Source organism: Lissotriton helveticus, chromosome 1_1, assembly GCF_964261635.1.
Source record: "Lissotriton helveticus chromosome 1_1, aLisHel1.1, whole genome shotgun sequence".
NCBI lineage: Eukaryota > Metazoa > Chordata > Amphibia > Caudata > Salamandridae > Lissotriton > Lissotriton helveticus.
Genome location: NC_136057.1, coordinates 1,081,467,469 through 1,081,484,323, shown reverse-complemented (window position 1 = coordinate 1,081,484,323; position 16,855 = coordinate 1,081,467,469). Strand labels below are relative to the sequence as shown.

The following is a 16,855-nucleotide window of genomic DNA, read 5'->3' as shown; positions in this document are numbered from 1 at the left end:
ACAGTTGTAGTCACCTCCAAGTAAGAGCGGAACACCTGGCCACGGCGCTAGTGCCGTCGATAGTCGTGTAAGAAAGCTACCTAGCTCTGTGTTTGGCGATACAAAAGGGGATGATGGACGGAGCGTTTGAGCAAATCAAACACTCACCCCCAGTCAACTGATCTGGGTTTAATCCATCACCATTCTTTAGCCCACTCAGCCACCCCATTTCAGACATGGCTATATGCAAATCAGTCTGACCCTGTGCCTCATGGGAACAGTCCAGCCCGAACTGCCAAGCCATGTCTTCCATGGACCGGAAACAAGCATCCTGGGACCGGTTTCGGATTCATAATCCTCATCAGCCAGGCTATCTTGAATCCAGTGGCCAAGTGAGCAAGGGACTCACGTCTGAGCATACCCTGCCACACTTAGGGCGAACAAAGCGATACAAAAGGCACAGGGTCAGACTGATTTGCATATAGCCATGTCTGAACTGGGGTGGCTGAGTGAACTAAAGAATGGTGATGGATTAAACCCAGATCAGTTGACTGGGGGTGAGTGTTTGATTTGTTCAAACGCTCCGTCCATCATCCCCTTTTGTATCGCTTTGTTCGCCCTAAGTGTGGCAGGGTATACTCAGACGTGAGTCCCTTGTTCACTTGGCCACTGGATTCAAGATAGCCTGGCTGATGAGGATTATGAATCCGAAACCGGTCCCAGGAGGCTTGTTTCCGGTCCAGGGAAGACATGGCTTGGCAGTTCGGGCTGGACTGTTCCCATAAGGCACAGGGTCAGACTGATTTGCATATAGCCATGTCTGAACTGGGGTGGCTGAGTGAACTAAAGAATGGTGATGGATTAAACCCAGATCAGTTGACTGGGGGTGAGTGTTTGATTTGTTCAAACGCTCCGTCCATCATCCCCTTTTGTATCGCTTTGTTCACCCTAAGTGTGGCAGGGTATACTCAGACGTGAGTCCCTTGTTCACTTGGCCACTGGATTCAAGATAGCCTGGCTGATGAGGATTATGAATCCGAAACCGGTCCCAGGAGGCTTGTTTCCGGTCCAGGGAAGACATGGCTTGGCAGTTCGGGCTGAACTGTTCCCATAAGGCACAGGGTCAGACTGATTTGCATATAGCCATGTCTGAACTGGGGTGGCTGAGTGAACTAAAGAATGGTGATGGATTAAACCCAGATCAGTTGACTGGGGGTGAGTGTTTGATTTGTTCAAACGCTCCATCCATCATCCCCTTTTGTATCGCTTTGTTCGCCCTAAGTGTGGCAGGGTATACTCAGACGTGAGTCCCTTGTTCAGTTGGCCACTGGATTCAAGATAGCCTGGCTGATGAGGATTATGAATCCGAAACCGGTCCCAGGAGGCTTGTTTCCGGTCCAGGGAAGACATGGCTTGGCAGTTCGGGCTGGACTGTTCCCATAAGGTACAGGGTCAGACTGATTTGCATATAGCCATGTCTGAACTGGGGTGGCTGAGTGACCTAAAGAATGGTGATGGATTAAACCCAGATCAGTTGATTGGGGGTGAGTGTTTGATTTGTTCAAACGCTCCGTCCATCATCCCCTTTTGTATCGCTTTGTTCGCCCTAAGTGTGGCAGGGTATACTCAGACGTGAGTCCCTTGTTCACTTGGCCACTGGATTCAAGATAGCCTGGCTGATGAGGATTATGAATCCTAAACCGGTCCCAGGAGGCTTGTTTCCGGTCCAGGGAAGACATGGCTTGGCAGTTCGGGCTGGACTGTTCCCATAAGGCACAGGGTCAGACTGATTTGCATATAGCCATGTCTGAACTGGGTTGGCTGAGTGAACTAAAGAATGGTGATGGATTAAACCCAGATCAGTTGACTGGGGGTGAGTGTTTGATTTGTTCAAACGCTCCGTCCATCATCCCCTTTTGTATCGCTTTGTTCGCCCTAAGTGTGGCAGGGTATACTCAGACGTGAGTCCCTTGTTCACTTGGCCACTGGATTCAAGATAGCCTGGCTGATGAGGATTATGAATCCTAAACCGGTCCCAGGAGGCTTGTTTCCGGTCCAGGGAAGACATGGCTTGGCAGTTCGGGCTGGACTGTTCCCATAAGGTACAGGGTCAGACTGATTTGCATATAGCCATGTCTGAACTGGGGTGGCTGAGTGACCTAAAGAATGGTGATGGATTAAACCCAGATCAGTTGACTGGGGGTGAGTGTTTGATTTGTTCAAACGCTCCGTCCATCATCCCCTTTAGTATCGCTTTGTTCGCCCTAAGTGTGGCAGGGTATACTCATACGTGAGTCCCTTGTTCACTTGGCCACTGGATTCAAGATAGCCTGGCTGATGAGGATTATGAATCCGAAACCGGTCCCAGGAGGCTTGTTTCCGGTCCAGGGAAGACATGGCTTGGCAGTTCGGGCTGGACTGTTCCCATAAGGCACAGGGTCAGACTGATTTGCATATAGCCATGTCTGAACTGGGGTGGCTGAGTGAACTAAAGAATGGTGATGGATTAAACCCAGATCAGTTGACTGGGGGTGAGTGTTTGATTTGTTCAAACGCTCCGTCCATCATCCCCTTTTGTATCGCTTTGTTCGCCCTAAGTGTGGCAGGGTATACTCAGACGTGAGTCCCTTGTTCACTTGGCCACTGGATTCAAGATAGCCTGGCTGATGAGGATTATGAATCCGAAACCGGTCCCAGGAGGCTTGTTTCCGGTCCAGGGAAGACATGGCTTGGCAGTTCGGGCTGGACTGTTCCCATAAGGCACAGGGTCAGACTGATTTGCATATAGCCATGTCTGAACTGGGGTGGCTGAGTGAACTAAAGAATGGTGATGGATTAAACCCAGATCAGTTGGTTGGGGGTGAGTGTTTGATTTGTTCAAACGCTCCGTCCATCATCACCTTTTGTATCGCTTTGTTCGCCCTAAGTGTGGCAGGGTATACTCAGACGTGAGTCCCTTGTTCACTTGGCCACTGGATTCAAGATAGCCTGGCTGATGAGGATTATGAATCCTAAACCGGTCCCAGGAGGCTTGTTTCCGGTCCAGGGAAGACATGGCTTGGCAGTTCGGGCTGGACTGTTCCCATAAGGCACAGGGTCAGACTGATTTGCATATAGCCATGTCTGAACTGGGGTGGCTGAGTGAACTAAAGAATGGTGATGGATTAAACCCAGATCAGTTGACTGGGGGTGAGTGTTTGATTTGTTCAAACGCTCCGTCCATCATCCCCTTTTGTATCGCTTTGTTCGCCCTAAGTGTGGCAGGGTATACTCAGACGTGAGTCCCTTGTTCACTTGGCCACTGGATTCAAGATAGCCTGGCTGATGAGGATTATGAATCCGAAACCGGTCCCAGGAGGCTTGTTTCCGGTCCAGGGAAGACATGGCTTGGCAGTTCGGGCTGGACTGTTCCCATAAGGCACAGGGTCAGACTGATTTGCATATAGCCATGTCTGAACTGGGGTGGCTGAGTGAACTAAAGAATGGTGATGGATTAAACCCAGATCAGTTGACTGGGGGTGAGTGTTTGATTTGTTCAAACGCTCCGTCCATCATCCCCTTTTGTATCGCTTTGTTCGCCCTAAGTGTGGCAGGGTATACTCAAACGTGAGTCCCTTGTTCACTTGGCCACTGGATTCAAGATAGCCTGGCTGATGAGGATTATGAATCCGAAACCGGTCCCAGGAGGCTTGTTTCCGGTCCAGGGAAGACATGGCTTGGCAGTTCGGGCTGGACTGTTCCCATAAGGCACAGGGTCAGACTGATTTGCATATAGCCATGTCTGAACTGGGGTGGCTGAGTGAACTAAAGAATGGTGATGGATTAAACCCAGATCAGTTGACTGGGGGTGAGTGTTTGATTTGTTCAAACGCTCCGTCCATCATCCCCTTTTGTATCACCTAGCTCTGTGTTTGGGGCATACACAGAGGCCATGACTATCTGTTGTCCATCTAGTCTACCCTGCAATATTACATATCTACCCTCGGTATCTAGTGTGCTTTGAGTGAGGGCAAAGGGGACCCCTGGACGTATCCATATCAAGGATCCGCGCGCGTATGCAGAAAAGCCTGTGGCATACAGTTGCCCCCTCCATCTGTGCCTCAGCGTGTGTGCCTCTTGTAGTGTCAGGTGGGTTTCCTGTAGGAGCGCCCCTTGTACTCGGTGCCGCTTGAGGTATGAGTATACCTGGTATCTGCGCGAGGGGGTGTGCATGCCCCGTACGTTCCAGGTGCAAAACTTAACAGCAGACATTGCAGTTCCGTGTCCCAACCCCCCGCCCCCACCACCCACTCCCAGTGTCCCACCCAGCAACACAACAGTTCAATTCGTCACACCATGTCCACCACAATGTCCGCACAGTTCCATCGCCCTGCAAACTCACATCAAAAGGCAGGGAGAAGAACACCAGTCTTATTAACTTAGGAAACATAAGTAAAATTCCAAAAGGACAACAGCAGAACATGTTGTCGTCCAAACGCTCTAGTGAGCACTAACAAACCGTAAGTTCAAGGGGGGGTGTACTGAAGTTGTAGTATCAAGTGTACCAAGTGTTCATGCGATCAGGGTGAGGGTATGGGCTCCCCACCATAGGCAGTTATCGTTACACTGCCCATCCACAGCAGCTGTCTCTAGTGCATGAGGTAACCAGTCCAGGCGGGCCAGAAGCCCATGAGGTGTCAGCAGTATCGGGCGGGATACATGCAGGCACTCACCTTCAGGGGGGTACGTCCTCCCCCTCTATAAAGTCCCGGATGTACCCACCACCAGTATCAGCCACGGGAGAGTACAGGTGCTGAAGGTAGCTCCGAAGTTCACTGCGAACAATTCCAGTTCTCATTCTCGCCACGCTGCAGCACACCCGATGGTGCGTTAGCACCCTAAGGGCCCTACTTAATATCGGCTGCAGGTGCGAGTGCATATCTCAAATTTATGTCTCGTAGGTGAAAGTATTGTCAGTGAAGCAGATCTGCAGTTTGAGGCGTGACGTCTGGAAGATCTCCTGATATTTGGGAGTCCGGCAATCCGTAAAGGTATTAATCATCGCTCACCTGTTGATCAGGGCTAGTTACTGGGGCAAGGTCCCCCGTCGGCGGTCACTGATCTCCGCTTGTTGTTCAGTCTGCTGATGCTCAGGAGTCGGGCCCATGTCCGACTCTGTATGTGCGGAATTCGCCATCGATGGCCTCCTGCGCCGACGTCGTCTAGCTCCTCTGTCGCGTCTTCGGGGGCACCATTCCGGGACCGGTGTCCACACCCGAGTCAAGCCAAATCTCAGCTGCCTCCGGGGTGTTGAAAAAGTGCGTCTTGTCCTGGGCCACAACTCGTAGGTGAGCAGGAAACAGCAAGGAGTATTTAAGAGCTAAGCGGCGAAGGCGTTGCTTTACTGCCAAGAAAGAGTGCCGTTGGCGCTGCACTTGGATCGTGTAGTCTGGGAAGAACATAATCCTCGTGTTATCAACTCTGACTTCGGCCAACTTCCGAACTTCCCGTAGAATAGCGTCACGGTCCCGATAGTTCAACACGCAGATCAACATTGGCCTCGGGTTCGAGCCTTCAGGGGGGGGCCGGGCCGGTACACGGTGGGCACGTTCCACCACAAAGTGCTGTGAGAGTGTGCCTTCTGGAAGAAGGGCTCTGAGCCACCGCTCCACGTGCTCTGGTGCTTCCCTAGGTTCCCATCGCTCCGGAAGACCCACTATGCGAATGTTATTCCTTCGGGCCCGGCCTCCCGCATCCTCTGCGCGGTCTTCCAGGAACTCCACTCTGTTGAGAAGGTCTTGGACATGTCTGTCAATCTGGGTGGCCTTAGGAGTCAGCTCAGTCACCGTGGATTCCAGGGCAGTTGTCCGTTCGGAGAGTTTTTTGTGATCAGCTCGGAGGTGTGTTAGGTCTATGGCCATGCTATCAATTTTAGTCTCTAATGAGGCACGGGTTAGTTGCAGCGATTCCTCCAGTCTTTCCATTGCTGCTAACATCGTGTCCAGCTTGGAGGCCGTTTGGTCCTGGTCAGCTTGCTTTGACATTTTACCTTTCACCTGCACGCCGCTGGCTACAGCTCTCGTTTTGGGCCCCGTAGACATGGGAAGCTTTGCAGGGTGTGGACAGGTGCACTCTTAGAAGGTCCCTTTTGTGGAGCCCACAGGGGAGTAGCCCTACGAGAAGGCAACGTTGCGCAGCTGCAGCGAAAATAAGACACTCGCACCCCACAGGAACATCAAGGACCAGGTCAGTGTGGGGGAGAAATGTTCCAGCAATCAGGTCAAACTCGCGGTCTTCAACATCTGCCTCCCTCGCAGCACTCCGGGTACGTGTCAGGCTCCCGCGTCGGGGTCCACCTGCAGCAGCTCCGCTCAGAAAAGTACAGTATGGACGGGCGACCGTCGCCGCAAGGACAAAACAGCTCCCGGTTTCGTCTCCGCTACTCCAGTGGTGGAGTGTGTTGGGTACAGTGCCCACAAGACAGTCGCGACTCAACAGCAGGGCAACTCCGCGTCTCTCACCAGGGCTCGGGACAGAGATCTGTATCGCTAGGCTCCCCCAAAGATCAGCAAAGTCAGGGCCGTGTGCGCCACAGAGTAAGGTGGCATCCTGTTACCTCATCCCTCCGGCCGTGCCGGCAACTCCAGCCTTTATCCGCGTGGGAGTCCCATCTCGTGTCTCTGCTCAGCATTACCAAAGGGAAGGGGGGGGGCCAGGCGCAACCCATTACCTCCAGTGCTAAACGCAAATGGCTCCCAGTCTCTGGCACGGTATGGTAATCAGCAACCGCCCGTCACCGTGCGCTGTAATCAACGTGATCTCGGGCGGGGCGCCGCCGCATTCATCGGTCACCTCCGCGCCGTGGCTCCTGCAAGGCTTGGTGAGGAGTGGCCTTCGACGGGAGCCGGCAGCAGTCCCCGGCAGGGGGGGGTCCCGGGCACAGTACAGGTACGTAGACCCAGGCAGGCAGGCAGTCCCGGTCCCCGGCGGGCAAGGGAGACGTCTCGCAGGCCCCCTCACAGCGAGTTCCAGGCCCCACACAGCCGCCGGGGATCCGCGTGCAGCTCTCCTCATGATATACAGCTGGGGGGGGGGGGACACACCTCGTCTCCGGTATGGGCCTCCGCCCCAACAGTTGTCCACCCGCAGTTCCGAAAAAACACCGCCCTGCGTCACAGGGCCCAGTCGGACAACCGGGTCCCCGGCCTCAAGTGCTGCTCCACGCCGGCCGGAAGCGTACGCACGCGGGGCAGGCAGTGTCTCTCACCGACGGGGCAGTTTGTCAGGAGCTAGAGTCCCCAAACTTCGGCAGCCAACAGATGGGTGCTTGAAGCACACTTGCTGTCACTTGGAGGACAGTACGGGCAAATTTGGCGGAGAAGTGGCCTGCGGTAGGGGAGCCTCGTGTAGAGCTCTACCCAGGCGCGTCCACCACCATTGTGTGCTCAGCCACGCCCCCAGGAACAACTTCAACTCCTATATGAGAGAAGTAGTCTCCTAGATGAAGACCAACTGCCTCAAACTCAACTGGGGAAAGACTGACATTTTCAGAAGGGACACCTCACTGTGGGACTCCGCCAGTGGACCTACAACCCTTGTCCGCCCCAGAACACAAGCAAGAAGCCTTGGAATCATCATCTACAGCAAGCTGGACTTGTTCATCCAAGTCAACACCGTCTCCTTGGCCTTCTTCTGTATCCTGAGAATGCTGAAAAAGATATTCAAGTGGCTACCTAACAAGACTAAGAAAACTATCTCCCAGGTCTTTCATTGCCAACCAACTCACAAAAGTACTTCAGATCATCCAAAATAAAGCAGACAAATTGGTCCTCAACCTCCCAGAACAGTCTCTCATCACACTTTACCTAAGGGAACTACACTGGCTGCCTATATATCAATTCAAGCCCTTCACCCACACATACAAACCACTACACAGCTAGACACAACCAATAAGGGTTTCAACAGCAGACCTCTTATTATAATATCAGTATCCTATTAAAGTCAGTGTAATTTCACTCAACCCGAACAAAGAGACAAGCACAGAAAATATTCTCATATAAAGGGATCCAAGACGTGTGTTGTTCTTGATATTCTTTTATTCAAAAGTACTTTATTAAAAGTTCCCAGCACACGTGTTTCGTCTTACAAAGACTTTTTCAAGGCTGGAAATATTAAAATATACACCAATCATTTGTGTGAACAAGTAACAATACACAAATATATAAAACAACACATATATATTAACACTATTTTACACTGTTTGATACAAAAATATACATAGAAATCATGTGTGCACAAATACATATAGGACACAACAACAGCTCCTTTGTTGGAAGAGGACAAATTATTCATTTATATCACCTACAGAGGGAGAGCTGTGGTGAAGAAATAGACAGTATGAAGGAAGGAGAGAACAAGTACGAAAAGAAATGAAAAGTGAATAATAAGAGTGATGAAATTAATTCTCAGATACACTTAAGTATACCTAAATCTGGTGAAAAGAGGATATTACTAGGTAAGTCGCAACAAGATCAATGTACAACCTGCCAGTAAGAACAATGTATCATATATGTCCAAGTAGCCCGATGATTTGATTCAATCTTCAGTGTACCATAAGTGGCGCAAAAAAGTCACCATGTAGTCTCAATTTGTGGGACACTATAGAACAAAGGCACAGCAAATGTCAGGATTACAATACCCAGATACAGTGGACATAAGTAGATCTAATCCATAACAATCCCCATAATTGGGTTAGATGAATTAGACAAGTGACCATAGGTGAGAGAGGTAGACGAACATCCCGAATATCAGCATACTATAAGGCATAAATGCAGTTTTGGCATTTTAATAACAGATAAAGTATCCTGAAGACAAGTGATCATAGAGAGGTAAACCAACATCCCGAATATGGGCTACACGGACGCACAGACCGTATGCGTCTTCTGATCCTCTGACCTAGGTCACCTCGATTAGTTCTGGACGCACCCATCCATTACTCTTTCTCCTACCATTGGCACCGGGTGCCCTGGTCGTTTACCGTACTCATTACCACGCATCCAGTAGTCGCCACCACGTTTTCCGAACAGTACCTGGATATCCACAGAGCACAGCAGCCCTGATGAGTCACATCTCCCACACGTTGTGACAAAACACGTGTCGGCTGGCTATTATTTTCTGTACTGACCAACAATTGACCGATATAAAAACAATTTTCACCTACATGAAACTTTGTGTTTTTATCCTTTTGAACCTTTCACGTGCTTTCCATTCTTATGTAGAATTTGCGTTCTGACTTCATGACAACTGATTTCACTAGCGTGTGCACAGGATCTGTTCTCCTAAGACGAAACACGTGTCGGCAAGCCGTGTGCTGGGAACTTTTAATGAAGTACTTTTGAATAAAACAATATCAAGAACAACACACGTCTTGGATCCCTTTATATGAGAATTTTTCTGCGCTTGTCTCTTTGTTCGGGTCGAATGAAATTACACTGACTTTAATAAGATACTGATATTATAATAAGAGGTGTGCTATTGAAACCCCTATTGGTTGTGTCTAGTTAGTGCACACTTTGTGTGCAAGTAACGCCACTGGGTAGTTGGTGTATTGAGGGTAAATTGAGCACCCATAATCAGACTTCTTGAAATAATTTTGACAGTATATGTATGAAAATTTGTTCTTTGAAAGTGCGGACGTTTCTCTTTGTTTAGGGAACACTACTACCCAAAGTTTTTTGTTAAAACCAGTACACAGCACAGGCCCAGCCTACCTGAACAGCTACGTGCATTTCCACCAACCCGCCAGGCACCTGTGCTTTGCAAGACTCTCACTGTCTCACAGACTACACATACGTAAAAGCAGATCAGGGGGGTCGTGCCTTCTGACACATCGCCCCTTGCATGGAACAAGCTCACACTCCAATTTAAAGCCTCCTCATCATTTCCTGAATTCTGAAAGAAGATGAAGACCTGGCTCTACAAGTAGGCGCCTCGAGTCACACAAACCTGCTTCCAGGCTACCCTCACAGGTGATACTGCACTATAAAAATCCACATAACATAAATACACCAAAGAACTATGGACAATGTGGATAATAGAGTATTGCAAAAAATAATGCTATTAGCAAACCACTGTTTGTCAGGACCCATTTCATAGGGCCCTGGGCTAAGCAAGGGCTACTGGGCCCAACTGTGGGGGTAAGGCCTTTCATTCCTGATGTCCTGGGTCCCGACCTACTATGGATCCTGAGCATCTGGGCCGAGTACCCCTGCTGCTCTTGACTCTGTCTTAGCATGGTCCGAGCACTTCAAGGCTTCCACAGAGGGTAGAAACACATGCTCACAATTGAAAATTAACGCAGCAGCATCAATAAATCATTGTTCAGCCAAATATTCACTTTCAGAAAAAAAGAGGTAGTATTTTATTTTCTACCACTACCAACACATATAATTCTAACTGATGTTTAACCATGGAGCATTTGTTTAAATCTATTATGTTTAAATCCTTTAATGGGAGATTGTATGCTGTGAGAGTGGTATTCTTATGATAAGGTAGAAATGTTTCAGGCACAAGACCACTTGAGTCCATTGCTGAGTCAGAGTTTAGAAGGCGAAGTCTGTTAAGCTTATATTTGACTGCAGGTAAAGTTGCTACTTAGCTTGTTGGGCCTGAAGTTTAAGTTCTTCAAATGTATAAATATGTTTTTGGGCATAATAACTGGCCCCTGGGCCCGTCCGGCCACGGACGAGCACAGACGAGATTGCCTTTGGCACACCCACTGTGCACGTCTGCTGCGCGTCCTCACTACTGCCATTGTTTTAAGGCCCGCGGAGTACACCAAACTCCACCCCCCTACTGATTGGATTGTCCCTGCCCAATCAGCTTCTTGCTAGCAGGGGGTGGCTAAAGGCCGTTGAGACAGCATAATTCAACTACTAAAGGTAACAGTACAAATTCAATTCAAATTCAGCAGTAGCAGAGATACAATTGGTCACAAGGTAAAAGTAGCAACATCGCAGAGACCAACACAGTGCCCAACAGTTCCCATCACACAGCACCACACATGCGCAACGTCGGTGCATCATTTGGCATGCATACACTCGTATAGGATGCCAGCTGGTACGTGATCGTCACGTGACTCATGGGCGTGCTGTTGAGTTGCTCTGGTGCGTAGAACATAAACACTAGCTCACTTTTACCCCAGTGGGCCAAATAATAAATAACAATGGATAGTTATGGCCTAGCAATGGAGCGGGAGAGTGGTCTGGCACTCATCGAGCAGCAGAGCACCCCTGTTCCAACAGCTCCGATCAGTCTGTCTTTTCCAGCTTGGGAGGAGGTGGGAGGGATGACTGCTCCAATAAAATACAAGCCGCTATAGGCCTGACGCTGAACACAAACTCACAGTGTAACACGAGCAGGAAATAAATAAAAAAATAGTACCTCAAATAACAGACAAAAGCACCAAACACGCAAAATCTTATATCACTGCCTTACTTAACATATTGCTGATGAAAGGACCTCTCAGTTTACTACCACCATGAGATCCCAACACACTGTCTGTAATCTGATAATACATCTGTGACTGTGAGAGTCAACAGACATGCACGAGTGATTGAGAAGTGTAAACAATTCTCACCAGACATCATTGTCTATGTTTTGTGTTAAGTAAACGGTTTACAGCGATCATTACATTTTACGGGGTTTTCTTTTGATTGTTTATTTCACGTAAAATAAGATATAATTCAAGGCTAATGCAAAATAGTTTTCTTTCCCTGAGATGCATGGTGGATTGGTGGTTCTAAGATGTGGGAAATAAGTCCAGCAACGCGCAAAAGAAAAAAATAATTTCGATCGACAAAAAAAGGATATGAAACTGCGAGAGGAGTAAATGGGGAAGACGAGGTGTCTCGGAGATCAACCCCTTATTTGGAAGAAAAAAAAAAGAGAAGACGACTTGCGCCCCACAAACAATATGGACAAATTAAACAGTGTAAAACATTGATATTTTGTCACAAATAATATTTCGACCGATGAAGTACTAGAAAATAAATAAAACGACCCAAAATGACATATCATGCTAGATTAGGACAGATGTATTAATTTGGTACTATTCTTTATTTTGCAGTCCCTGTTCAGAGCATCCTTTCCACATCCGAAAGCTGATCGGAACTACGCACTATATGAAATAGGCGAACAATGTGATGTACGGGATCTTATTCCCGGAATAGACTTGTTTTCAGATCGGTACAGAGCTGATATTGCCACTGTTGTTGCAAGTCTGGATTTTCTCATCTACGAATTATACAGTTGTCAACGGAGTCTCATGGTAAGTTTACTGGTAAATCTGTAATTCATTTGTAATTGTATTTTGAAATTAATTACATGCCATCAAGTAAACGGGGCGGTGGGTGGCATTTGAAAGTGGTGGGGTGCAAAGTGATTTGCATACAGCACCGTAGTGAGCGAGCGCAGCGAGCGAGCCCGAACCCCAAAAGGGTGGTTTGGGGGGGGTTACCCCCCAAGAAAATTTTGGAAAAAAAAGAAGAAAAATCGTGCATTTTCAAGCAAATTTGAGAAAGCAGGAAGGTTAATAAAGCAATTGTGAAAGTGCAGTTATTACATTAATAGATGGCATAACATAGGTAGCTGCTTATTCAGTATAACCACAGAGCTTCATACATTCCGTCCTATTATGCTCAGGTGCTGAATTCAGACTATAAGACTTTCATGGAAATCTCAGCTCTAAGAGTAGAAGAAGTTGCACAGCAGTTGGGAAACAGCCTTCACAAAGCATTGGGAACCACGCCTTACCTTTACCATTAGAACGCATGCGACTATCACGCATGTCTTTCCACACAGATGATAGTGTTAAGGTGAAACAAAATGTACTTAATATGCCATTTGATCAGTAAAATCTGTGTAGTCTCCAAATGGAACAAACACATTAGACCTCCAACTCCAGCAACACAATGGTTCAAACCTTACCTGCAGAATCACCAGCTCTCACGGCTAGCAACATCACAGCCATGCATTGTTTGGGAAATCAACACAAATCACTGCCCACACAACCATCACTGACAGTAAGAGCATTAAGAGGACAGCCACCACTGGAAGCAACAATGATCGTGGAAATCTGCTGCAACCTCAAGTGCCCTCATTGCCAGTGATTCTTCTTAACTGACCCCTTTCCCCAAGTCAAGGATATTCAATGACTAAACCGACTTTCAGAGGCACTATAAGACTTCACTGTCCTTGACAACAACTTTAGTACCAGGCACTTTCCGACCAAAGTTTTGTCAACATATAAGGGGCGTTTTAGGATGACCCTCACTTCCCCGAATAAATACAAAACCTCCACACCGATATTATCCCTACTAGCACTTCACGTCAAACAGCATCATACATACATCTCAACAAGGGCCCTAATGTCAACACCCAGCAGACACGTACCAACTTTACTCAGCCATTACCTGACCTCTTCCAAAGTACATTAATACCAGCAGAAAAAATATCTAACCCCGTCCTTGGCGACCCCCAGGCCGGCCTGTCCATCGCCAACCCTCCTAACCAACACCCATATCCACTCTTTCACTAATAATAATACAACTGCTTCTCCATCTGATTGAACAACTTTTGGCTTTTTATTCACAGTATCTTTAATAATGCCCTTTAATGAAAAAAAAGTGCTATCCGGCGGATATAGAGCCACCTGGTCTGGTCACCCAAATCCCAACATCTATTTAGATTAGGACACTCCTAGCAGCACACTGGAGCACTTGACACACAGCTACCTGGAGGTTTCCCCGGATGACGCACCAGGTTACAGAAAAAGACAAAAAGGCGACGTCTTTATTTAAAAGTGTTAACGGTGCCCACATTCCATGGTGAAAAAACGCACCTCTGCACTTATGTTTGAGGATAAACAAACCCTCGGCATTCACCAGAACATAATTAATTACAAGTAATTTAAACTATCACTTAGGGAAACTTACAAAATGTGTCTAAGAGAACCCACTCTATCTGGGGAACAAAGAGAGTATATGCGGAAACAGTAGTCTATATATTCATGAGACCGCAACAGCAAGACCATAGTCTTTCAAACATCAATGAAGGTTAAATTACATGTGCTTCTTTAAACTGAGAACCAGATAATCCTTCCATATTTTAGCTCGTCATTTGAAAGCTTGTGTGAAATGCAGTCGCTTGAGATTAATTTAGGTACAAATTGTGAGACGAGACCAACAATGTTGTAAATAATCTGCCATTTTGTCGAACTATTTACCGCATTCCGCTGAATCAGTCTTGCATAGCCGAGTCAGAGTATAACAAAGTCCATGGAAAGATGTGTTCATTCACTCGTCAGACATTAGGTAAAGGAAGCTTTTATTTTCAAGACCAGATCCATATGCTACTTATTTCCAGCTGGTCGTCACCTGAAATCCCTCTATCTGGGGATTCATTTATTTAAAACAAATCTGCTTGTTGATGTGGCATACAGTAAATTACATTAGGAAATTCCTCTGCACAAACAGGCCTCTAGGCAGTTTAAGATGGACTCGCAAGCTAACCCAATCTACACAGGCCAGGAATAAGTTTGAGTCAACTCCCTAATAAATTACACCCTGCATACTGAGACTGCCTAATGAGATTTTTTGTTTACTTTTGTTAGTATTGAGTATTCTTTTGCTGATCTTTAGCAAGATGCATGCTTCATTCGGTTAACATTTTATAACTGCTATGTTTTCACATTCATTTAACCATACATTAGCATTTTAGTGCGTGCACAAAGTGCAGCGGTTTAAGATTTATTAAAAAATCATAGTTATTCAAGACACTAAAGATGCAAACAACTCTTGCAGACTTCAGGATAAGAACTTTGATAACAAAGTCACCATTCCAGTCAATCACAGAACGCAACCGAATGGCAATACTATTTAAACCCAATTCTGTGTCTTTTCCAATAAGGTCTAAAATTAAATATTTTAAAATCTGACAAAAATATTTTGAAAGATGCTGTGCGAACAGCAAGTTAATACTGGTCAGTGATTGATTTCATTTTTAAGCAACTTAATGTGTGACTTTAACCTTCATTAAAAATATACATATTCCAAAATATGTCTGCTGGGCTGGCACAACAGTCCAGTCCGGGTGCAAGGATTCGTGTTTGGCTCTCAATACTAGAGATGGTGGCACAGTGCCCCTGCTTTCCCTTTCTGTGTAAACCTGTGGCCAGGTTCGAGCTACATGGAAGTCTACATGCTTGGATCAATAACTTGTAGTTGCCCAAAGGTTTGCAAGGGACCCAAAAATAAACTCTGCCTAAATACAAAGAAGAATTCACAGGGATATACCGAACACAGGCATTGTTAGTGGTCTCTACGATAGAAATATATATATTTTAATGTAACTACCTTCGAATGAATTTTCAATTCTATGTGGCAGACTCCCTTTGCATGGTAGGTTAAATACTTTCTTTATTTAGGTATGTTTGTATTTGGGAGACGGGGGCGCCTTACAGTTGAATCTGCATTCTGCATGCACTAAAACGACCTGTCATTCTAACATGTCAGATAACACGTCAGATAAAAAGAATACCACTAAAATGCCCGCCTGTCACTTATACAACACTTCTAAAAGTTAAAAAAGCAGTCGCAATCGCATGCGAATTACACTAATATACAGTGTGCAACTGTAATATAAATATTTAAGTGATAATCTGTAATAATTCAACTAGCTTACTCACACACGGTCGTCTCTGGATGAGGGAACCGACGGCGACGTCACAGCAGCGCGTAAACGCACGCATCCCGGTGAAATGGCCAATCACTGCATGGCTTCACTGTGTGAAGCCATGCAGTGATTGGCCATTAAGTTGTGGCTGAGGCAGTGTGTGCCACCCCCAAGCACGGCATCCAATGATGGATGCTGCGCGGTGGACCAGCCAATCTGGCACTGCATGCAGCGCCAGGATTGGCTAGGGGGCACATTTGCTGCTCGCCCTGTCGCCCCTTGTAAACCCGGGCTACGGCAGGCTAACAAGTACCCAACCGTCCCGCTGGGGAACTTACAGTGCGCATGCTTGGGCAACATGCAACCCAAATTGCACTTGCGCACTAAGGTCTGTCTGCTGCAGCCAGAGTGTGTGTGGACTGGACTGTCTGTCACGTGACTCAAGCTGCAGCAGGCCACCCCGCCCCCCTGCGCACTCCGAAATCGCCGGGTGTGTCCCGGCGGCTGACTTATTGTAATGTGTACACACTTGTACATATTGTTAAAGGATTGCCGCGGCCGCGATGCGGGTCCATGTGGCTGGTGGGGCTACGCCCCAATGGTCGCATCGCACCTGTCAAGTAATTAAGGTCATAAGAATGTAACTCCTGATTTGAGTTGGCTTATGGTGTTCTAACTTGGAAATCAAATTGCTTGGATTCATTGAACACGTTTCTAAATCTTTGTTTTCGACTAACAAACAACTTCGTATGGTATTTCCCCCACAGAAAATTTCTTAAATAAAACACATCTCAACTCATTTTAAGTATACAATGTTCATTATGCTGTTATGTTTTACGTGTCAACGGAAAATAAGAGAGAAGTACGTCACAGGTTACCAATACTTGTAGAAATCTTCATTTATTGATTGGCATGGAATTCCGTTCTTCTGTGGCAAAAGTAATTTCCAGAACACAGACATCTGAGGTTGAAAAGATAGTGTTTCTGTGGGATTGGTGCATTTCACTTGTAATATTCTAAAGTAAATTGGCAACATACTCCTTTACAATTTCTCTTTAAGATATTAAAGGTGTGTGAGAGGGCTCCATGGGAATGCAGCCACAGATATTTTGACTGACACCGCCAACCTTTTCTCAAGAAGATAGTAGTCTGTTTACTAAGAACA

The 16,855-nt window shown here is 46.9% G+C and overlaps 1 protein-coding gene across 5 annotated transcripts in view; it reads left to right on the top strand.

Moving 5' to 3' along the window:
• Positions 1-16,855, top strand: part of CFAP54 (cilia and flagella associated protein 54) — a 2,603,731-nt gene that overhangs the window by 1,683,002 nt on the left and 903,874 nt on the right. For all 5 annotated transcript variants that reach the window (XR_013608312.1, XR_013608313.1, XM_078677994.1 and 2 more), the window contains exon 46: positions 12,086-12,286. Coding sequence is in view for 3 of the 5 variants with exons in the window: in XM_078677994.1 (XP_078534120.1) it covers positions 12,086-12,286 (201 nt within the window). In the remaining 2 variants the exon portion in view is untranslated. The remainder of the gene's footprint in view (positions 1-12,085; positions 12,287-16,855) is intronic.